Here is a 23,902-nt window from a genome sequence, read left to right as displayed (position 1 = left end):
GTTTGGGTCATGTAATTAAAAACCAGTATGACTGAGAGACATGCAACAGACTGATACATATTGAACTTCAAAAATAGCCTGATAGTGTAAATATTGTATATGGTAGAAATGTAGAACTTAAAAGGGGAAATGTAACAGAACGCTCTTCTGTATTATACTGTTCAGCCACTATGTGGCACTGTGTGTGAAATGTACCTTATTTAAACAAACCTCAGCCACACCTGAGAGAGCATTAAAGGATCTTATGATGAACACATCTGGTATGTATATGCAAGCTCATTCATACTGGCCAGTGAATAGAGACATTGTTGTAATAAGCCATAAATCCAATCTGTAACCCACTAAACCACTCCCAGTTTCCCAAAAGACTGGAGAGGTGTTAACAGGCCACTTCACCTTGAATGGTCCCTTGAAACAGGTGTTAACTACTTATCTTAAACAAGCTATTACACCTTGTATTTAGCTGGGACACTCTGACTATATTTCCCAGACCCAGCTTAAAAGTGTGCCTTTCCTACCAACAGAAGTTGGTCCAGTAAAAGATATTGCCTCATCCACCTTGTTTCCTATAAGAGGTTGTAATATATTTTGTGTAATGCAGATTACACAAGAATTGTTGTACTATTTTACAGAATAATACAGACTGAAATGGATGCTGATACATTGATTTGTGTGAGGTACTGTTTTATGTACTACATGTATTTGCTATGGTGATTTATGCAATTTTTTTCAAATTTTAATATTTAAAACAAACATTTGCATCATAAACAAAATACAGGGAGCATTCAGTAATTCCACATCACCTAACTGCTTAATTTCTTTTCAAACTAAAGAACAAAAAAGTGTTTTTCTCTAAACTAACAATAAGTGCCTTTCAATAAGGGATATGTAAGGGTACATGGTGGTGTTGGATCATTGAGCTATAATTTTATTTTAATCTAAGCAAAATATTCTCTCACTCCAACTTGAATGAAGTAGCTCATATAAAATTAGGGGTACTATGCAATTTGAACAGCCCTGACCTTTGCTTTGGTTAACATGGCTTATTTTAGAGTGAAATACGCAGAAGGCAGATCACAGTATTTAGATATTGTTCTGAGTAAAAAGCAGAGTAACTCCACACCAAACCAGGACCCTGCTTTCTCCCTGCTCAGCCTTTCTCCATTTGCGGCTATGTGTGCCCGCAATCAGCACAGAGGGCCTACTCCTATGCCCATTGAAGTCAATGAAAAGACTCCTGCTGACTTCAGTGGACACTGAATCAGGCTCAAAGGGAGCAAGACTGTATTTGTCCCTGGTGCTTATACAGGATGCATGGGCTAGGGAGGTGGCTCCTTGTAACCTGCACCCCATCCAGTCACTCAACTATGCTAGCGACTGTCTTGCACCAAAAATGGTGTTTTACAAGAGAACATTCAGACAGTCATGTTGCAATGTTGGGGTTTACTGGTATTTATCACAAAGATCTATTTTATACATAGGGCTTTACCAAATTCATGTCCATGAAAAATGTGACATGGACTATGTATAAAATCTGGTCTTTTGTGTACTTTTACACTATGCTATAAGCAGTGTTTCTCAAACTGGGGATCCTGACTGAAAACGGGGTTGGCAAGACTAATGTGGGGGATTGCAGTATAGCCACCCCTACTTTTGCGCTGCCTTCAGAGCTGGCCACCCAGCAGCAGGGCAGAAGTAAGAATGGCAATACCATACCATGCCACCCTTACCTCTGTGCTGGCGGCAGAGCTGCCTTCAGAGCTGGGTGTCCGGCCAGATGAAGACGCTCTCCAGCCACCCAGCTCTGAAGGCAGCACAAAAGTAAGGGTGGCAATGCCGCGTTGCCCCGCAATAGCCTTCCGACCCTCTTTTGTGTCAGGACCCCCAGTTTGGGAAACACTTACTTAAAGGCTTTACATGTTTATATTTTGCCGTTTTTAAAATACATATTCATGCTTTGTTACAACCCTGTGAAATTTAAAATTTAAATATCTGAAACTCTGAAATTCAAGATTTTTAAAATGCATTGACTGTGAAATTTATGAAAATGAACCATGACTTTGATAGGGCCATGTTTATACAGTATACTTTTCATACAAAAGTTTGTAATAAATTTCACTAGAAGAACTCTGCAGCTTTTAATAACTGGTATTACAGGAAACATTGGAATTAGAGTCAGTTAGAACGAGAAGTCCATTTAGTGAATGGAAGTGCATACACACAGTCCCCATTGCCATGGCCTATAGATGTCTCACAATAATTAAAAAGGAACAGTAGAAATATCAGTCAATCCAACAGAAAATTAAAAAAAAAAAAAAAAAACTAGCCACGGAAACCTGATGGTATGCACTCAGTAGTAAAATGCCACTGATTAAAAGCCTCACTGAAGCTTGCCAAACCTAGGTTCTGGAACACCATTGCAGGGAACAGTTTCCATAATTAAGGTCCCTCAAATAAGAGTGCTTGCTACCACTCTTGCAGGATAACATATCAGGACACCACAAAAAAAGTCATTCAACATATTCTAGCCAACATGACAAACTCTCTTATTAATGGTGGAACTGCAAAGCAAAAATAAATAAATTGCTCACACTCTTCAATGCTTTCTTTATGATGTATACAGACAATCTCAAAGTTTTATTTTAACAATTCTGCTTGTCTTTTACATGACTAATAATAGGAACCTCAGGACCTGAGCTCCATTTTTGCTTGTAAGATTTTTGCAGGACCTGGTTATTTAGGCCAGCCTTAGAAGATAGCCTGAATAAGATTCCCCTTCACCTAGGGGTGAAAGATCAGCAGATTACTCAGCTTCCGGTGATATCACCAATCAGATCCTTCTGAGGATCTTAAAAAGTTTTCCAATAGAAACAGGAAGCCAGGACCTGATATTCCTAATATAAAAGACATGTAGAAAAATATTTTTAAATTACATTTTTGAGGTTACCCCTTTACATCAAAAAGGAACAGGAAAGGTAGAAATGCCATCTTTTTTCCTTTGAAATTCATTTCTTAAACTGTTTCTTTTAAAATTGTTTCTCTTTTTCACTGAAACTAAGTATTTTCTTTATTTGATCAGCTATTTAAATTGAATTTAGAAATGATAAAAATTTTAAAATAAATAAATTGTATTTAAACTTACGCAAGAGGGCTATACTCTAAAAACAAAATCTGAAAGCCAAAAATGAATTACCAGCAAAGGAGGAGAAGGAAGAAGCAGCTGAAATAAGATGATGGGATGCCAGGGAGGAAAGAGTAATGAGTAGTGAAGCTAAAAGCATAAGGAAGGCCTAGAAAGGAAAAAAAGGAAAAATGTTAAGGAAGAAAAAATAGGAAGCTTAAACCCTAAGTAAGTTACAAGAATGTCAATCAGGGGAAATTTCTAAAGTGCCTGTTTATAAATAAAAGATAGTGATACAGGAGGTAAAACCATGCACACCAATTGTTTGACATCCGTAATTTCACCACACCGGGAACTCATCTAGTACCAGATGCAGACACTGATGTACTAGCAAGTTTACTCTGCAGCTAAAGATAACATCCTTTACAGAAAATGTTAACCTAAGATCCCTTCTGGTGTACGTACACCTACAGGTAGAAGTTAAACAAAGTTACCGTTCACTTTTCAAGAAGAATAGGAAATAACCTCAATGCTCCGTCCTTCCTTTATAAAACAGGTTCTAACGTTGAAGGTTGAATATATGTGGGCTATTGCTCAATGCATACTGGCTTCTCTGTTCTCATACACAATATTTAAAGTAGAAAAAAGCAAATACAGTTTTGTGATTCATAGAATTACTTACTATAAGTTAAAAGAAATGTAAGTATGACAATGTTTGAAGTATCAAGCACAATTCTATACAGTTGTTATAAATATAATTACAGAAATTAATGATCTGCAGTTGGCAGCAAGAATGATGGGGGTTTGAAACTATTAAAAAGGTTAGAAAAATTATATTTCTTAGATTATACACTGTGTAGACAGTGACTATCACTAGTGTTATCTCACCTGGTAACAAACACAAAAGTTAAGAAGGGGAGCAAACTGAAGCCCCACACAAAAAAGTAAAGCCCTTTAAACATAGTTGTAGTTTAAAAAAAAAAAAAAGACTAAAAATCACTGAGGTTCCAAGTATATACTCTCAGTAACTCCCATATTTAATCTGTCCAGTATTCGAATATCAATAACTATTTTTTTTTCAAAAGCGATGCTACACTCATGAGGTGTATGAAATACAAATCTTATACTCTGGAAAAATATTGTTACCCAAACACAAATACAGCTCCCCAGAGTTCCATCTCGCTTTTACTGCTGACAGCTACATGTAGAACATGCTACACATTTTAGTATTTATGAATTTGGTCTTGAATGTAAGGGGCACTTAAGTTGTATGGCAAGAGATTGAGATTCTTTCTCTCTTGTATGCTTCAGTGTTAAATGGATGACCAATGCAGACACTGAAACGAAAGAGTTTGGCAGACCACTAGCTTAGACACCTTTCTGTCAAGAATATTATGTGAAATTATTGTTCTACTCCAGCCAAGATAGCATTTTGTCATCTAATACAAGAATAAAGTTTTGTAGACCCAAGTATTAAGGGCAAAATTCTCATAGAGCCACAGGGAAGATCTCAGCTTTAACATTTTGCTCTCCGCATATACATGCATCTCTCATTGAGGTCACCAGAGTAGAGAGAGGAGAATATTGGGAGTTGATATCTGCCATGCAGAACTTGCAGGAGATTTCTGCCTCAGGTTATAAAATTTAAATCACATAGAAAAGGGTAAAATATCCAGAACAAAACAACAAAACATGAAATTTTGCTGACATGGATTAAGATCAAATTTTTAATATAGTCTCAGGGAAGTGGCACAAGCCACTAATAAGCTACTGTTGACAAGTGGTAGCACAGTGAAACTTAATGGTTGATCTCTGTGCAGGCTAGATGTCAAACATTAGCCTGGCATTTCAGGGATCAGGAGTCCTACAAGTTTCATTTTGCTGCTGTCCTTTCACTGACCAGAACACAGAAGGAATTAAAAAGAAATGGGGAAAGCACAGTACAAGAGAGGAGGAACACTACAGCGTGGGTAATGGACAAATGACAGAACAGTAGAAGAAAAAAGATGGTACATTCACAAGTGCTGAAAGCAAAAGAAAAGTCTACCCTTCAAGTTTACATTCATGGTTTAATTGTAGAGTGAATACAACCAATGGGAAATGATGTTACTGTGAACATAATTAACAACAAACAACTGGTGTTTCTGTATATACTTCTAACTCTGAGGCACATAGAGGAGAGGGAGTAGATAAAGGAAAACAAAATAAAATATAAAATCCTATTTTTCCATTCAGCATCTTATAAGAACACAAAAGTCACAAATTGATGTTACCTATTAACACTGTCATTTGCTGCCTGGATCCCACTGTCTATCTGTAGAACCATTTTATAATCAACATACGCCTGCCGATATCGCTCCATGGACTCGTATGCCATTGCCCGTCGCAGAAGAGGTTTAAGGGAAAATGGATGAAGTTCCAGAGCTCTTGAGAATACAAAAGAAAAAAAGATTACAAGCAGTGCAGAGCTGAAAACAGAATTGTCACATAAACCTAATGAAGCTATCCACTGATATAAAGAACTATACACAGTATGTCCATTATTTCATTTTGGGGTAATGTTGACAAAATAGGAAAGCAGATCTGGAGTGGTTTATTAGCAACTAAAAAAACCCGAAATGGGATTGCAGCCATGTACATGCTAGCATATTTTATTACAATGTATTCAACTTAAATTTGTTAACTCAGTCTGGTAACCTACTTCCTCCACAGTGAACACAATTAAGGCCCACCAGACTTAATAGAATCTTAGTGAGGTTATTCTGCTTAATCTTAATGGGATGATTATTCTGTTTAAGTGGTGCCTAGATCTGTGTGGATCTCAAACATATGCTCGTTCTGTCTGCTTGTTCCTCTAATAGCTTTCAGTTCCTCCGTAGTTGTAAAACATGAAGAAAATATTTAGCAATAATACAAGCAGTACACAACTGCCTGTTGGCTGTGAGCAACTGAGGTTGGCATACAAGGAAAAAACTGACTGTTTTGGCAGGATGTCTCCCAGATAACTGCTGATGTGGTCAGGCAGCAAGCTCAGTCTCTAGTGCAGCACAACGAGTACTACTTCTAAACTACATGGACTGCTCCAGTGACATGATGGGCTCACAAAAGCACAAAATGCCCACAAAAGCATTATTATTTAAAAAGTGTCTTTTAGTAATGGAACAATAGGAGTATTGCGATTTAGAGGATTCTAGGCAGCTAGCTGTTAGGATATGTACTCCTGTATATATCTAAATAATGAAGACAGTTATGTTTAAAAGCTTCCAAGATCTCTTCTACTGCTAAGTACTGTTTAGAATAGCAATTATGCATCACTCCATAGTGCTACTAAGGCTCAACTACTGCTCTTAACTTTCTTTTAACCTTGAGAACACTAACTAATTTTCAGGTTCATAACCCCTAGAAATTTGGTGCAATCTAAAGGGTAGATACAAAGTCAGATGGAAGGGGTGCATTTCTTGGGAACTATCAGCATCTGGGAGGTGATCGTTCCCCTTTATTCGACATTGGTGAGGCCTCATCTGGAATACTGTGTCCAGTTTTGAGCCCCACACTACAAGAAGGATGTGGAAAAATTGGAAAGAGTCCAGCAGAGGGCAACAAAAATGATTAGGGGACTGGAGCACATGACTTATGAGGAGAGGCTGAGGGAACTGGGATTGTTTAGTCTCCAGAAGAGAAGAATGAGGGGGGATTTGATAGCAGCCTTCAACTACCTGAAGGGGGGTTCCAAAGAGGATGGAGCTCGGCTGTTCTCAGTGGTGACAGATGACAGAACAAGGAGCAATGGTCTCAAGTTGCAGTGGGGGAGGTCCAGGTTGGATATCAGGAAAAACTATTTCACTAGGAGGGTGGTGAAACACTGGAATGCGTTACCTAGGGAGGTGGTGGAGTCTCCTTCCTTGGAGGTTTTTAAGGCCCGGCTTGACAAAGCCCTGGCTGGGATGATTTAGCTGGGAATTGGTCCTGCTTTGAGCAGGGGGTTGGACTAGATGACCTCTTGAGGTCCCTTCCAACTCTGATATTCTATGATTCTATGATTCTAGGTGAAGCTAGCCAGCATGCATTTCCAGGGTATAGCTGGAGGGTAATGTTAATCAGGTGACAGGTTATGCCATAGCAGTAATATGAGGAAGTGGAAGCTCGTATAAGGGAGCTACATCCTGTCTTCCACAGACAAAGGGTAAATTACTCCAAATCAGGGCCCTTATGGGGAAGAGGAGCTAAGAGGATTTCTGGAAGCCTCTCAAGAAACACATATTAGAAGACAAATGTGTAAAAGATTTTTTTTTTTTTTTTTTACATCAAGAATACAAGCTCTATGCCATTGCTGGAGTCAATCATAAATCATTATTAAACTTTATCCATTTCTGTTGTGCTGCCTACAGCAAATCCAGTTGACATATTTTTTTTAATATTGTTTCTATTTCCTGTTCTTCCTAATTTCTATTTGTTGTCTCTGCTCATTGTGGCAGGAACCATACCTCTCTGTCTATATAGAAAGAGTATAGCATATTATGGGTAGTACCATAAATTAATATTATACCGATGACTGATGATGATACAGGTTTCCATTTAGAGAGAATACAAAAACACAGGTTCACAGTATTGTTTTCAACGGCAGAGTTATATTCAAAGAACCAGAACAAGCAATTTATTGCTATAATTTTGTAACTTTATTTGGTCAGTAAACATCTGTTTTTTTCAACTATCTTATATCTTCATTAATTACAACAAAGTTTAAATTATGCAGAGTATTAGAAAGTATATGAAAAAAACTGCTCATTCTAAGAAAACTCCTAAAGCAGATGGTAGACTATATTCAATATGTTAGCAGCTTAATTAATAAAAATTAAAAGCTAAATCTATATTATATCCAGTTATTAATATTTTTATACTCTAGTTGTGTATGTATCACATTCTGGGGTGCAATCCAGACCAGTGAAGAGTTCTGTCACCTCTTATCCTGTAACCCCGTGCCTCACAATACCTTGTTACTATGACTCTCTGCCTGGGACACCCACTGTCAGCAACAAGCATGCACTCATGTCTACATATTGGGCAGCCCTGGTCCAATGCTTTGGATCCTGGAGCTTGCCTGGCAAGGCAACTCCACACTCTCCACGGGTCTGGATTGCACGCCAGAAAGTTACAGCCTTGCATTACAAAAGAGGAAATTTGTTTGGCTGATGAGAGCTCTGATCGCATGGTATCCTGTTTAACCCCTAAAGCCTTACACTCATTAATCACTGCTTATGAAATTCAACAGAAATTTTAGGAAAAACAGTAATACTTAAATGTGGTTTTTTTGAAGGGGGAGATTGAGGGTACCTGACCTTCAGCCAATGGTGCCGTACAACAATGCACCATAAGTAGACAGCAGAATTCTAGCTCAGTTTTTGAACACAATTGTAACTCAGATTGTGAATATGTTGAGTGTACATGCAAAACAATTTCTACTGTAAACATGCTTAAAAATGGTTTCAAACAAGGTTATCAGTCCTAGGGTGAAAAGAGACTACGTATAAATAACTATGGAGCATTCACAAACTGTTCAGTAAAGAGCCTGTTTTCATTTAACGTTAACATTTTGTTCATTTAAGCCTTCAATGCATTTCTATGTACATTTGGGAAGATTTAATTGTCTTTACACATCAACTTATACAATATTCTTAAAATTACCTCTCCCCTAGTAGTGAGTGATTCATAACATATTTTAACAGATAAAGATTCCTGTCAATATGACAAGGAACTAGCCCTTCCTTAGAATGACTCAGTTAAAATAGTATTTTAATAATGAGAAACTGATTAAAATGTTTAATCATCAATAGGAATGTTGTTTCCCTACAAGAAAGAGTGCTGTTTTACCTGTTACAATCTTGAATGCAGTCACTGCAGTTGCCTTCTTTAAGGTAACATGCTGCTCTATTTGAATACAAGATACTTAGATCATCTCGACTTTGTACTCCTAAAATTATATGCAAGTACAATGAAAGTTCATTATTTAAATATCATTGAATTAGAATTAAAAAAAGACTATAGTATATTCTGAGTTACACTGCACTGCTGCAGTTTGCTGATGATGCAAAGCTTCAAGGAGCTTTTGTTTATTCAGTATGTCACCTACAATACATATAATTATTCTAATACGTAAACATATGCAAACATCGCTGTCACTAAGAATTATCAATCTTTCTATTCATTTCACTCTATTGTACCTTTTGTGACTCATTTTGTAAATTGACTATTATTTATCACAGAGGAATTTACAGCCTGTCAATTTCTGTCAGAAATCTGTGGATAGGCTATGATGGTTAAACTGTGGTTCTTTTAACAATAATAGCGATTCTACTCTTTTCATAAGGTATCACAACTCACCTGAATTGATGACATTTTCAATGGCCTCTGAGTACCTCAGCACAGCCTCTCCAAATTGCCCATTCTTAAATAACTCATTTCCTTCACTTTTCAGTTTTGCTGCAGTAGGAGGAAGCAAATTAGAAATGCTTTTCCCAGCGGATGAAGATTCTGTCCCATGTGAACTGGAAGTCTCCTTCTTCAGATCATTGCTTTCATTCTTTTTTTTACCATTTAGATAACCATTAACTTCACCTTCATGGTCTGGTAAATGTTCAATTGTCTTTTTCTCTGATACGTCTTTTTTTACTCTACTCTCAGTGTATTCACTCTGCTTCTGCGTCTCTGACTTACAGCCATCTCCTTTGCTGGAAAACTTTTTTTGTACATTCCCCATTTCACTTTTAGTTGCAATCTTGCCTCCGAGTAGTACACCAGTTTCTACAAGGAAGTTAATCAGCTAGGTCAGAGTTTGCATCATTGGAAGGAACTATTGTAAAGGCAAAGGAGGGGTGTATACCAAAGTCCACAGCATAAAATACTTCAAGAGTCTTCATTTATAAAAATTGATTTGTCACAGAAAACATTCTCAGAACACAGATTAATTTCTAGTAATAAACAGTTTGCAATACATAGTAAGAATGTAATACTTTCTTGTCAAATCTGTTTTCTCCTTGCTGAAGAACAACTTATAGCCCCCCTTTTCTTACATAATGGAATGGTAGAGAATTTACCTTGAATTTAACCACTTAAATACTGAATGCTAAATAAAAAGCTGATACTTTAATTTACATGAAAATGCAGATTTACAGTTTTTCAATCAGCAAATCAAATTACTTGTCATGTTAGAATTAATACATCAGCACCAAATTAAATTGTTTTACTGATAGTTCATGAGAAAATATTAGAACTATCAAGCGATTAAAAAAATTAATTGCGATTAATTGCACTGTTAATAATAGAATACCATTTAAATATTTTGCATGTTTTCTACAGTTGCAAATATATTGATTTCAATTACAAAACAGAATATAGTGTAGAGTGCTCACTTTATATTTATTTTTTATTACAAATATTTGCACTATAAAAAACAAAAGAAATAGTATTTTTCAATTCACCTAAGACAAGTACTTTAGTGCAATTTCTTTATCATGGAAATTGAACTTACAGTTGTAGAATTATGTAGAAAAAATAACTGCACTCAAAAACAAAACAATGTAAAACTTTAGAGCCCACAAGTCCACTCAGTCCTACTTCTTATTCAGCCAATCGCTCAGACAAACAAGCTTGTTTATATTTGCAGGAGATAATGCTGCCCACTTCTTCTTTACAGTGTCACCTGGAAGTGAGAACAGGTATTCGCATGGCACTGTTGTAGCGGGTGTCGCAAGATATTTACGTGCCAGATGCACTAAAGAATCATATGTCCCTTTATGCTTCGACCACCATTCCAGAGGATATGCATTCATGCTGATGATGGTGTCTGCTCAATAATGACCCAAAGCAATATGGACCAATGCATGTTCATTTTCATCATCTGAGTCAGATGCCATCAGCAAAAGGCTGATTTTCTCTTTTCGTGGTTTGGATTTTGTAGTTTCCACATCAGAGTGTTGCTCTTTTAAGACTTCTGAAAGCATGTTCCACATCTCCTCCCTCTCAGATTTTGGAAGGCACTTCAGAGTCTTAAACCTTGGGTCCGGTGCTGTAGCTATCTTTAGAAATCTCACATTGGCACCTTCTTAGCATTTTGTCAAATCTGCTGTGAAAGTGTTCTTAAAATCAAACATGTGTTGAGTCATCATCCGAGACTGCTATAACATAAAATATATGGCAGAATGCAGGTAAAACACAGAGCAGGAGACATACAATTCTCTCCCAAGGAGTTCAGTCACTACTTTAATTAACGCATTATTTTTTTAACAAGCGTCATCAGCATGGAAGCATGTCCTCTTGAATCATGGCCGAAGCACGAAGAGGCATACGAATATTTAGCGTATCTGGCATGTAAATACCTTGCAACACGAGCTACAATAATGCCATGCGAACACCTGTTCTCACTTTCAGGTGACATTGTAAATAAGAAGCAGGCAGCATTATCTCCTGTAAATGTAAACAAACTTGTTTGTCTTAGCAATTGGCTGAACAAGAAGTAGGACTGTGTGGACTCGTAGGCTCTAAAGTTTTACATTGTTTTGTTTTTATAATTATAGGAGATATCCCATCTCCTAGAACTGGAAGGGACCTTGAAAGGTCATTGAGTCCAGCACCCTGCCTTCACTAGCAGGACCAAGTACTGATTTTGCCCCAGATCCCCAACTGGCCCCCTCAAGGATTGAACTCACAACCCTGGGTTTAGTAGGCCAATGCTCAAACCACTGAGTTATCCTTCCCCTTTTGTAACAAAACAAAACAAAAATCTACATTTGTAAATTTCCCTTGCACAATAAATAGATTGCTCTACAGTCCTTATATGAGATTAACTGAAAAATACTATTTCTTTTGTTTATCATTTTTACAGTGCAAATATTTGTAATAAAAAAATATAAGGTGAGCACTGTACACTTTGTATTCTGTGTTGTAACTGAAATCAATATATTTGAAACTATAAAAAAATATCCAAAATATTTAATGCATTTCAATTGCTATCCTATTATTGTTTAACAGTGGGATTAAAACTGCAATTAATTGTGATTAATTTTTTTTAATTGTAATTAATCTTTTTGAGTTAATCACATGAATTAACTGCAATTGACAACCCTAGAATATCATAGAATATTAGAGTTCGAAGACACCTCAGGAGGTCATCTAGTCCAATCCCCTGCTCAAAGCAGAACCAACACCAACTAAATCATCCCAGCCAAGGCTTTGTCAAGCCGGGCCTTAAAAACCTCTAAGGATGGAGATTCCACCACCTCCCTAGGTAACCCTAGGTACCCATCCGAAGTCCCCATAAATAACATGGAAAGGAGACATTTTTAATCCGTCTTCTTGTAATATATCAATATAGCTCAATAAAAAGAGGTTTCATATGAAAGGTAAACATAAGGACAAAGCATAGCCTTATATGAGTTCAGATTAAAGACAGACAATAATGAAAATTAACCCTAAAATTAGCTTTAAACAATGTCCAGAAGATAAGAAAAACCACAAAATCATTGTATCAGATGTAACCTTAGACAAATTCTTCATCTATCAGAAGAGCCTATCACCATAGTATGTAGATATTTAATTTTATTCATTACAAAAGGTTTTGGAACACATTGATAAACTAAAGAGTAATAAGTCATCAGGACCAGATGGTACTGACCCAAGAGTTCTGAAGGAACTATGGCCTGGTCTACACTACGACTTTAATTCGGATTTAGCAGCCTTAATTCGAATTAACCCTGCACCCGTCCACACAACGACGCCATTTAATTCGAAATAAAGGGCTCTTTAAATCGATTTCTGTACTCCACCGCGACGAGCGGAGTAGCACCAAAATCGATTTTAGCATTTCGAATTAGGGTTAGTGTGGCCGCAATTCGATGGTATTGGCCTCCGGGAGCTATCCCACAGTGCACCATTGTGACCGCTCTGGACAGCAATCTGAACTCGGATGCACTGGCCAGGTAGACAGGAAAAGCCCCGGGAATATTTGAATTTCATTTCCTGTTTGCCCAGCGTGGAGAGCACAGGTGACCACAGATAGCTCATCAGCACAGGTAACCATGCAGGCCGATAATCGAAAAAGAGCACCAGCATAGACTGTGCGGGAGGTACTGGATCTGATCGCTATATGGGGAGAGGATTCAGTGCTAGCAGAACTTCGTTCGAAAAGATGAAATGCCAAAACTTTTGAAAAAATCTCCAAGGGCATGATGGAGAGAGGTCAGAATAGGGACTCAGATCAGTGCCGCGTGAAAGTCAAGGAGCTCAGACAAGCCTATCAAAAAACAAAGGAGGCAAACGGTCGCTCCAGGTCAGAGCCGCGGACATGCCGCTTCTACACCGAGCTGCATGCAATTCTAGGGGGGGGCCGCCACCACTACCCCACCTGTGACCGTGGATTCCGGGTCGGGGATAGTCTCATCAGCTACACCTGAGGATTCTGCGGATGGGGAAGAGGAGGAGGAGGAGGAGGAGGACGACGAGCTTGCAGAGAGCACCCAGCACTCCGTTCTCCCTAACACCCAGGATCTTTTTCTCAGCCTGACTGAAGTACCCTCCCAACCCAGTATCCAAGACCATGACCCCATGGAAGGGACCTCAGGTGAGTTTACCTTTTAAAATATCAAACTTGTTTTAAAAGCAAGCGTTTTTTAATGATTACTTTGCCCTGAGGACTTGGGATGCATTCGCGGCCAGTTCAGCTACTGGAAAAGTCTGTTAACGTGTCTGGGGATGGAGCGGAAATCCTCCAGGGACTCCTGGAGGTACCCCAAAAGCCTTGCCACAAGGTTTCTGGGCAGTGCAGCTTTATTCCGTCCTCCATGGTAGGACACTTGACCACGCCATGCTTGCAGCAAGTAATCTGGTATCATTGCCTGACAAAGCCTGGCAGCGTATGGTCCCGGTGCTTGCTGGCATTCAAGCAACATCCGTTCTTTATCTTGCAACATCCGTTCTTTATCTTTATCTTGCTGTGTAATCCTCAGGAGAGTGATATCGCTCATGGTAACCTGGTTGAAATACGGAAACTTAATTAAGGGGACAGAGGTGGCCGTTCCTACTGGGCTGTTTGCCTGTGGCTGAAAAGAAATCCTTCCCTGCAGTTAGCCAAGCGCAGGGGGGGAAATTGGCCCTGAGCTTTTCGCGTTTGGCTAGCAGGGATCTTCCCTGTTACCAGCCACGCGGTGGGGGGAGGGGTACAGCGATCATCCAGAGAATTGGATGGGGGGTGGGGGGTGGTTAGTTTGTTTTCTGCTGCTGCTGAATGTTAACAGAAAAACCGCAGCACTCAACGGGCTTTGCTTGGTATGTGGGAAAGGAGGGCGCAGAAGCCGAAAGACAATGGCTTACCATGGCCGCATGCAAGCCGAATTCTGTTGCCCGGACCTGTGATCTCTAGCAGCAAAGCCACAGGCACTCAGTATTAAGAGGCAAAATGCGACCTTGCACAGAAATCACATGTGCTATGTAATGTGAATAGTGTTGGTCACCGTGAAAGAGTATAAGCATTGTTCTGCAAAATGTATCTTTTAAAAAAATTCTCTCTTTTTTTCCCTCCCTACAGCAGCTGCAAATTCTTCAAGCCTCCCTCCTCCGTCCCGAAGGCTATCACAGATAAGGCGTCGGAGAAAGAAGACGCGAGACGAGATGTTCGCAGAAATCATGGAATCCACCTGCAGTGACAGAGCTCATCTGAATGAGTGGAAGGACACGGTTTCAAAGTATAGGAAAGAAGCCAGTGAACGTGAGGACAGGAGGGACCAACATAAGGACAGTAGGGACCAACGTGAGGACAGGAGAGACGCTCGAGATGAGAGGTGGTGGCAGGAAGATCAGAGGAGGCAGGATGCAACGCTGGGGCTGCTGCGTGAGCAAACAGACATGCTCCGGCGTCTGGTGGAGCTTCAGGAACGGCTGCAGGAAAACAGAGTGCCGCTACAGTCCCTCTCCCCATGTTCCATATCCTCCTCACCCAGACGTGTAAGAACGCGGGGGGCGGGGGGCTCCGTACACCTTCCCATTCCACCCCAGTGGACAGCCCAAGCAAAAGGCTGTCATTTTTTTAACCTTTTTTTAGTGGCCTTTTCCTTCCCACCGATCCTCCTCCAAACCCCACCCGGGTTCCCTCCCTCTTTTTATAATCTATTAATAAAGAATAAATGATTTTTAAATGATAGTGACTTTATTTGGTTTGAAAGCAAGCTGGGAGAAGGGGAAGGGTGGGTTCCTTACAGAGAATGAGTCAATAAAGGGGGCGGGTTTTCATGAAGGAGAAACAAACAGATATTTCACACTGTAGCCTGGCCAGTCATGAAACTGGTTTTCAAAGCTTCTCTGATGCACAGCGCTTCCTGGTGTGCTCTTCTAATCGCCCTGGTGTCTGGCTGCGCGTAATCAGCAGCCAGGCGATTTGCCTCAGCCTCCCACCCCGCCATAAAGGTCTCCCCCTTACTTTCACAGAGATTGTGGAGCACGCAGCAAGCAGAAATAACAATGGGGAGATTGGTTTGGCTGAGGTCTGAGAGAGTCAATAATGAATGCCAGTGACCTTTTAAACGGCCAAATGCACATTCTACCACCATTCTGCACTTGCTCAGCCTGTAGTTGAACAGCTCCTGACTCCTGTCCAGGCTACCTGTATATGGCTTCATGAGCCATGGCATTAAGGGGTAGGCTGGGTCCCCAAGAATAACTATTGGCATTTCAACATCCCCAACGGTTATTTTCTGGTCTGGAAAGTAAGTCCCTTGCTGCAGCCCTTTAAACAGAGTAGTGTTCCTGAAGACGCGAGCGTCATGAACCCTTCCCGGCCAGCCCACGTTGATGTTGGTGAAACGTCCCTTGTGATCCACAAGTGCTTGCAGCGCCATTGAAAAGTACCCCTTGCAGTTTATGTACTGGGTACCCTGGTGCTCCGGTGCCAAGATAGGGATATGGGTTCCATCTATCGCCCCACCACAGTTAGGGAATCCCATTGCAGCAAAGCCATCCACTATGGCCTGCACATTTCCCAGAGTCACTACCTTTCGTAGCAGCACCTGAGTGATTGCTTTGGCTACTTGCATCACAGCAGCCCCCACAGTAGATTTGCCCACTCCAAATTGATTCCCGACTGACCGGTAGCTGTCTGGCGTTGCAAGCTTCCACAGGGCTATCGCCACGCACTTCTCAACTGTGAGGGCTGCTCTCATCTTGATATTCTGGCGTTTCAGAGCAGGGGACATCAAGTCACAAAGTTCCATGAAAGTGCCCTTACGCATGCGAAAGTTCCACAGCCACTGGGAATCATCCCACACCTGCAACACTATGCAGTCCCACCAGTCTGTGCTTGTTTCCCTTGCCCAGAATCGGAGTTCCATGGATAGAACCTGCCCCATTAACAACATGATCTCCAAAGCACCGGGGCCCGTGGTTTGACAGAATTCTGTGTCCGTGTCCATGTCCTCATCACGCTTGTTGCTGCGCTGCCGCCACCGCTGCCTCCTCGCCTCGTTTTTCTGGTCCTGGCTCAGCATAAACTCCACGAGAACGCGCGAGGTGTTTTTAATGTTCATGACTGCTGTCTTGAGCTAAGCGGGCTCCATGCTTGCCATGGTATGGAGTCTGCAGTGTTCACCCAGGAAAAAAGGTGCGAAATGGTTGTCTGCCGTCCGTTGCTTTCATGCAGGGAGGGAGGGAGGGGTGAGGCTGTACCCAGAACCACCTGCAACAATGTTTTTTGTCCCATCAGGCACTGGGATCTCAACCCAGAATTCCAATGGGCGCGGGAGACTGCGGGAACTATGGGATAGCTATGGGATAGCTACCCACAGTGCAACGCTCCAGAAATCGACGCTAGCCCCGGTACTTGGACGTATACCGCCGAATTAATGTGCTTAGTGTGGCCGCATACATTCGACTTTATACAATCTGTTTCCCAAATTCGAATTATATAAATTCGGATTAATCCCGTAGTGTAGACATACCCTTAGGGTATGTCTATACTTACCTCCGGGTTCGGCGGTAAGCAATCGATCTTCTGGGATCGATTTATCGCGTCTTGTCTAGACACGATAAATCGATCCCAGAAGTGCTCGCCGTCGACACCGGTACTCCTGCTCCGCGAGAAGAGTACGCGGAGTCGACGGGGGAGCCTGCCTGCCGCGTGTGGACCCGTGGTAAGTAACTTGTAGTTCGAACTACGATACTTCGACTTCAGCTACGTTATTCACGTAGCTGAAGTTGTGTATCTTAGTTTGAACTGGGGGGTTAGTGTGGACCAGCCCTCAGATATGAAATTGAAGAACTATTAACTGTAGTCTGTAAACTATCATTTAAATCAGCTTCTGTACCAAATGACTGGAGGATAGCTAATGTGATGCCAATTTTTAAAAAGGGCTCCAGAAGTGATCCTGGCAATTACAGGGCAATAAGCCTGACTTCAATACCAGGCAAACTGCTTGAAACTATAGTAAAGAACAAAATTGTCAGACACATAGATGAACATAATTTGTTTGGGAAGAGTCAACATAGTTTTTGTAAAGGGAAATCATGCCTCACCAATATACTAGAATTCTTTGAGGGGGTCAACAAGCATGTGGACAAGGGGGAATCCAGTGGATATAGTGTACTTAGATTTTCAGAAAGCCTTTGACACGGTTATTCACGAAAGGTTCTTAAGCAAAGTAATCGGTCCTGGGATAACAGGAAAAGTCCTCTCATGGACTGGTATTTAGCTAAAAGATAGGAAACAAAAGATAGGACTAAATGGTCAGTTTTCAGAATGGAGAGAGGTAAACAGTGGTGTCCCCCAGGGGTCTGTACGGGGACCAGTCCTATTCAACATGTTCAGAAATGGAAAGGAAAAGGGGGTAAACAGTGAAGTGGCAAAATTTGCAGATGATGCAAAACTATTCAACATAGTTAAGTCCCATGCAGACTGCGAAGAGCTACAAAAGGATCTCACAAAACTGGGTGACTGGTCAACAAAATGGCAGATGAAATTCAGTGTTGATAAATGCAAAGTAATGCACACTGGAAAACATAATCCCAATTATACATATAAAATGATGGGGGCTAAATTAGCTGTTACCACTCAAGAAAGAGATCTTGGAGTCATTGTGGATAGCTCTCTGAAAACATCCACTCAATGTGCAGCGGCAGTCAAAAAAGCGAACAGAATGTTGGGAATCAATAAGAAAGGGATAGATAATAAGATGGAAAATATATTGCCTCTATATAAATCCATGGTATGCCCACATCTTGAATATTGCATGCAGATATGATCACCCCAATCTCAAAAATTGGAATTGGAAAAGGTTCAGAAAAGGGCAACAAAAATTATTAGGGGTGTGAACGGTTTCCATATGAGGAGCAATTAATAAGACTGGGACTTTTCAGCTTGGAAAAGAGACGACTAAGGGGGGATATGAGGTCTATAAAATCATGACTGGTGTGGAGAAAGTAAATAAGGAAGTGTTATTTATTCTCTCATATAAAACAAGAACTAGGGGTCACCAAATGTTCTGTTCTGTTTATTCCCTCTGGGGCACCTGGCATTGGCCACTGTTGGAAGACAGGATACTGGGCTAGACAGACTTTTGGTCTGACCTAGTATGGTTGTTCTTATATAACAGAAATTTTGACCCTTGAAAATATCAATAAGGCAACTGTACCCTCTAATAATTTTGTATGCCTTGGTACCATCAGCCTAGATGCTGGGTTTTCCTTTTATCTTAACTGACATGCAGAGGTGCCCAATGATCCCACAAGAATTTTTCATGCCCTCATATTTTTAAGTATTGATTCCCGATTGTGCAAACTAGTCAATATTTCAGAAGATTATATGAAAATGCAGAATCTATAATGCCCAAGTTGTTCCTGACTTAATTTTTTTTTTAAATTACCTAATCAAACAAGACAGGACTTGAGTAATCAAGCTATAGAAGAGATCATTTTATTTGTCATCAGCCCAGACCTAGAGCATTCTATGTACTCTCTAATAAGAAGAGAGGAAAATACCAATTCTTAAATCTGATGCAGGAATCCAGGCAGTAGGGAATTGGGAAGATTCTATGCAGAAGATCTACAGTAAAGCAGAAAGAGACAGAGAGTAGCTTTGGGATAATTCTTTTCCCCTTGTTCAAATGAAGTTTCTTGTCAGCATCAGAAGAAAGTGACTCTGGGATTCTTTACCACAGGCATATAACACCTGGCAGAGGAGACAGGAACAAAGATACCAACCTTCAAGAGCTTGGTGAACACCCAAGGTGCCACATGCAAAGCAAAAGCAGGAATAACAGATGAGCTAGAATAGCAGATACTTCATATCAATTGTATGCATTGTTGTTTAACCATGTTGGTTGGTTCCAAGATATTAGAGAGACAAGGTGGATGAAGTAATATCTTTTATTTGACCAACTTCTGTTGGGGAGCTTATCTCTCTCACCAACAGAAGCTGGTCCAATAAAAGATATTACCGCATCCACTTTGTCTCTCTTTTATATCAACTGTTATTTTCAGACTGTGGAAGACAATATTCTGAGGATGAAGAGCACAGAATCAGTTCTGAGGAAAGATTGTAGCATTTGGGGTCACCTTGAGAAATCTAATCCTACACAAATGACAGCCTGTGTACTAGCCATGGGAATGGAGACAATTGCAGTCTTTCCTCCTAAACTGCACTAAGGAAGAGCTATTATTAACATTTATATGGTAGTAGTGCTTAAAGGCCATAACCAAGTTGGACCCCACTGTGCTAGGCAAGGTACAAACAAATAATAAATTACAGTCCCTGTGCCAGTTTATAATCTAAAAAAGACAAGATACAATAGGTGGATGAGATGAACAAATTCACTGGAATGGGGGAGACAAAAAAAATAAATGTACTGGGTACCAAAGTGAGTGAATGAGGGCTAAATGACCTGCTACAAGACATTACCATGTAACCCTTTTAACTTTGCCTATTATTCTAATCTCTAACAGGAAAGCAACAAGTTCTCATAGTAAAATACTTGTGAGAAGGATCTCTAAAAAAGACTCAGATTGAGCAGAGAGAGAATTCAGACATGGCATAAAGGCCTAAAAGGGGAGGGTATGGAGATGCACCATAAGATTTAACTGGAGGGCTGTGTCCTTCTCAGTTATCAAGGACCCAGTAGTCCAGGCTAATGGAAAGCGATACTGGAAGTAAATGGGATAACAATCCTCAAAAGAGTGGGAAAAATAAATTAAAAAGTGGTTCTATGACCTTGGGTGCCACTGCAAAGTTAGGGGGGGAAAAAACTGGGCTAAAGATTCAGTGAGAGTTGGACATTCACACTGCTTAAAACCTTCAAATTGCCAAGATCGATATCCCAGGTAACAATTACATAGACAAACATATTACTTTTATCTCCACTGCCACTTTCATGTTCTTCTCCATTTCCTCCTCTTTCTTCATCACCATCCGACTCCTCGATATCTTGAATAACTATTCTTTTTCCTTTGGTGTGAGTCTCAGATACAGGCTCTAAATCTTTCAGCTTCTGCTCAATATCTGACAGATTTTTCTGCAGGATTGCAATAATAGCAATTTTAAAAGTCTTTAAAAATTAGCATTTAGATAGTGTTCTACCTTTGCAAAACTCTTTCCATTGTCTAAATGATGCCTACAACACACCTCTGAAATAATTACTCAGTATTACCTTAAAAATAAGAAAACAGAGATAGGTTAAATGACTTCAAGACTATATAGTGAGTCAGTTTCAGAACTGGGATTAGGACTAAACTGTTTCTGACTGCCATTCCAATGCTATATCCAATGCCTACTGCATATACATATTATACAAATCCATAGGAACCATTTGTTAATAAATTCTTTGGAACATAGATTGTGTCTATCTACCTCTGTGTGTAGACAGTGCAACACTGACAATGGAACTAACTGGCATAGTCTACAAGGTCATAGACTAACAGATTTAAAGCCTAAAGACAATGGATTACTACACTGGAACTTTAGAAAAGGTCTAAAAATAGTTTAATCAAAATCCACAGTACAGAGAGCCCAATGTCTGCTAGGGACTTCTGTTTTCTTTTCAAATAGTTAAACTAACAGCTAGGATCAACCATAGGAAATGATAATTTCTTGCAGAGTCTAGTAGAAGCACACTGCTGACTGATGAAAAGTAATGCTGGTCTTACAAGAGCTACAATTCTCCCATTTATTTCATTATCATAACCATATGAAAAATACCAGAGGAATTCTAAAGCTGCTAATTTCTGTTTGTAAAAAAGCTTCTAAAAGGCCAGATTTGACATATGTCCTAGAGGTTACAGCTAATTATTAGAATTCAAGAACTTTGTTCCCATTATCAAATAAGTCATTAATTGCATACTCTCAGGCAAGCCACTTAACTTAATTAACCCAATTGTAAAACTTGCTAAAGCAAGACTTCTCTGCAAAGCAAATGCTGCATTTGAGTAGAGCTATCCTGAGTATAGATTTTCTTCAACCTACCATACACATTCTGAGATTACCAGAGGAGAATGCCCCTTTGTGGATTACACCACATTTTTGACTACACACACTTTCTCTACACTAAGTCTCTACTAAAGAAAAGTAAGAGAAAGTGTGTTTTCAAAAGAAAAAACAAAACAAAACACCTTATTCTGCTAAAGAAATGAGTGCAATATCTTATACGCTTTCTAATACTTAATGCTCGTTTAACTTCTGATGTTTAAATGGTGCTGTTAAGCAAAGTAACAATTTTATTTGAAATGATGAACTTGTGATTTACCTGATACCTAAATGACAACTTGAGGTCACCATTACCACACAAACAAAAATAAAATCTAGCAATTTTCTGGCAAACTTTTTGCATTTTCTATCATTTGCCACATTCCTATTTAATCCTAAAAAAACATTACTGTATTACTGTGGAGATTTTTGTGATAGTAACTCCTCACTTAACGTCGTCCCAGTTAACGTTGTTACGTTGCTGATCTATTAGGGAACATACTCCTTTAAAGTTGTGCAATGTTTGCTTATAACATTGTTTTGGGTTGAAACTAGGGTGGGCTGGCAGCCCCTCTATTAGCTCCCCTCCACACACACACCCAGAGCCTCCCGCCCGCAGCCTCCACAGATCAGCGCCTCCCCCATCCTGAATGTGGTGAAACAGCTGTTTCGCTGTGTTCAGGAGGCACGGGGGGGAGAAGGGGGAGAAGCACTGCTCCGTGGGGCCCACCAGTGGGTGGGAGGCACGGGGCGTGGAGTGGAGCTGATAGGGGGGCTGCTGGACCACCCTGGTTCCAAGTCCCCACCCGCTAGCTACGACGGACTGCTCTTCCAGAGAATCCCGCAAGTAGTGGACAAAGTACCGTACTAGCAGGCAATGAAAAAAATTTCCCTGGAACCCAACCCCCGCATTTACATTAATTCTTACGGGAAAATTGGATTCGCTTAACATCATTTCGCTTAGTCGCATTTTTCAAGAACACAACTACAACATTAAGCGAGGAGTTACTGTAATGAGATTGAGGCACAACAGAACCTTGCTAATTTGCACTGATGGTTAGTCACGACACTCAAGCCAACAGCCTCCTGGTATACACAAGAAGGCTGCAGGCTGGGCCTTGACAGTGAAGGAACTTCAGTCCTTGAGCAAACTTCCTACCCTGGTCCAACAAAACCCTTTGTTTGTTGACTTTAAGGGCATACTGGAAAGGACATTCTATTCTTCGGCCCTTTGGAGACAAGGGTGGTTAACTGTTATGAATTTATTCTGTAAGTTTTATGTTTTCATAGTGTGTGTGGATTTAGGGCCTGATCCTGTGAGGCTGCAAAGTAGCCTGGTGCATTCCTCACCCATGAAAGTCAATGGGAGTTGACAGTGCTCAACACATCTCCAGAGATGCTCAGAACCTTATTGGATGATCAGAACATTAAAGCCTATAAAAATAACTGGAAACTCCTTATTTTGGGAAATTAATAAGTAAAATTAAACAAGGAGATATGAAATCTTAGTAACATCAGATCTAGCCACAGTTGTTTCTACCAAATCTTTGCTGAGAAGAGGAGGAAGACTGCCATTGTGTGTGTGTGAAATACAGAGAAAGCAGAACAGTAAAGTGTGAATTACTGAGGTTTAATTTTAACTGTTATTGATAATTCCTAGTAAAATGTAAATATTAATAATGGTAAGGAGACAAGATAACAAGCTTTAGTTTTTGGAAAGAACTCTCAGAAATGATTCAGCAATGCCTCCTCTACAACTGACTATATCAGAGGTTCTCAAATTGTGGTCTGTGGACCACGCTCCATTCAGGTGGTCCTCGGATAGTTCCCTCTAAGGTGCGCACCTGGGCAGCCACACATGAGAGACTGAAGGGCCACCCACCTAATTAGTGGTGATCCACAGGCGTGGCTTTACTAGAATGAAGACGCACATGTGAGGTGGTGGCCTTGGGGTGATTAGGGTGTAGGTGGGAGGGTGCAGTGGGGTGAGAAGAGGGTGTGTGCTGAATTTGGGATGTGAAGGGCTGCAGTGGCCAGAGAAAGAGGCGACTTTCCCCAGCTCCAGGGCTGCAGCTGCCGGGGAGAGACCCCCCTCCTTCCCAGCCCCAGTTCAGGGGCTACCGCGGCAGGGAGGAGATGGCACATCCACTGCATTAGAAAGATAAGACTACTGATATTAAAATGTGAGTTGTGTGCTTTTATTTGTAGAGCAAAAAAAAAACGTTTTTTATTATTAAGGGTTTTTTTTATATAGCGCTTTTATCCAAAGCACTTTACAATTGTTAGCTAATGGT

General features: G+C 40.3%; 1 protein-coding gene across 1 annotated transcript in view; it reads right to left on the bottom strand.

Moving 5' to 3' along the window:
• The window catches only part of SPAG1 (sperm associated antigen 1), a 66,813-nt gene that overhangs the window by 22,943 nt on the left and 19,968 nt on the right, over positions 1 to 23,902 (bottom strand). The window contains exons 10-13 of the mRNA XM_034763379.1: positions 20,499 to 20,661; positions 9,500 to 9,919; positions 8,990 to 9,089; positions 5,395 to 5,547 (exon numbers count right to left, since the gene is read on the bottom strand). Coding sequence (XP_034619270.1) covers positions 5,395 to 5,547; positions 8,990 to 9,089; positions 9,500 to 9,919; positions 20,499 to 20,661 — 836 coding nt within the window. The remainder of the gene's footprint in view (positions 1 to 5,394; positions 5,548 to 8,989; positions 9,090 to 9,499; positions 9,920 to 20,498; positions 20,662 to 23,902) is intronic.

The sequence above is a fragment of the Trachemys scripta genome, chromosome 2 (genome assembly GCF_013100865.1).
Source record: "Trachemys scripta elegans isolate TJP31775 chromosome 2, CAS_Tse_1.0, whole genome shotgun sequence".
In the NCBI taxonomy this organism is placed as follows: Eukaryota; Metazoa; Chordata; order Testudines; family Emydidae; genus Trachemys; species Trachemys scripta.
Note: the sequence above shows the minus strand (reverse complement) of the source record. Positions and strands in the feature narration are given on the sequence as shown.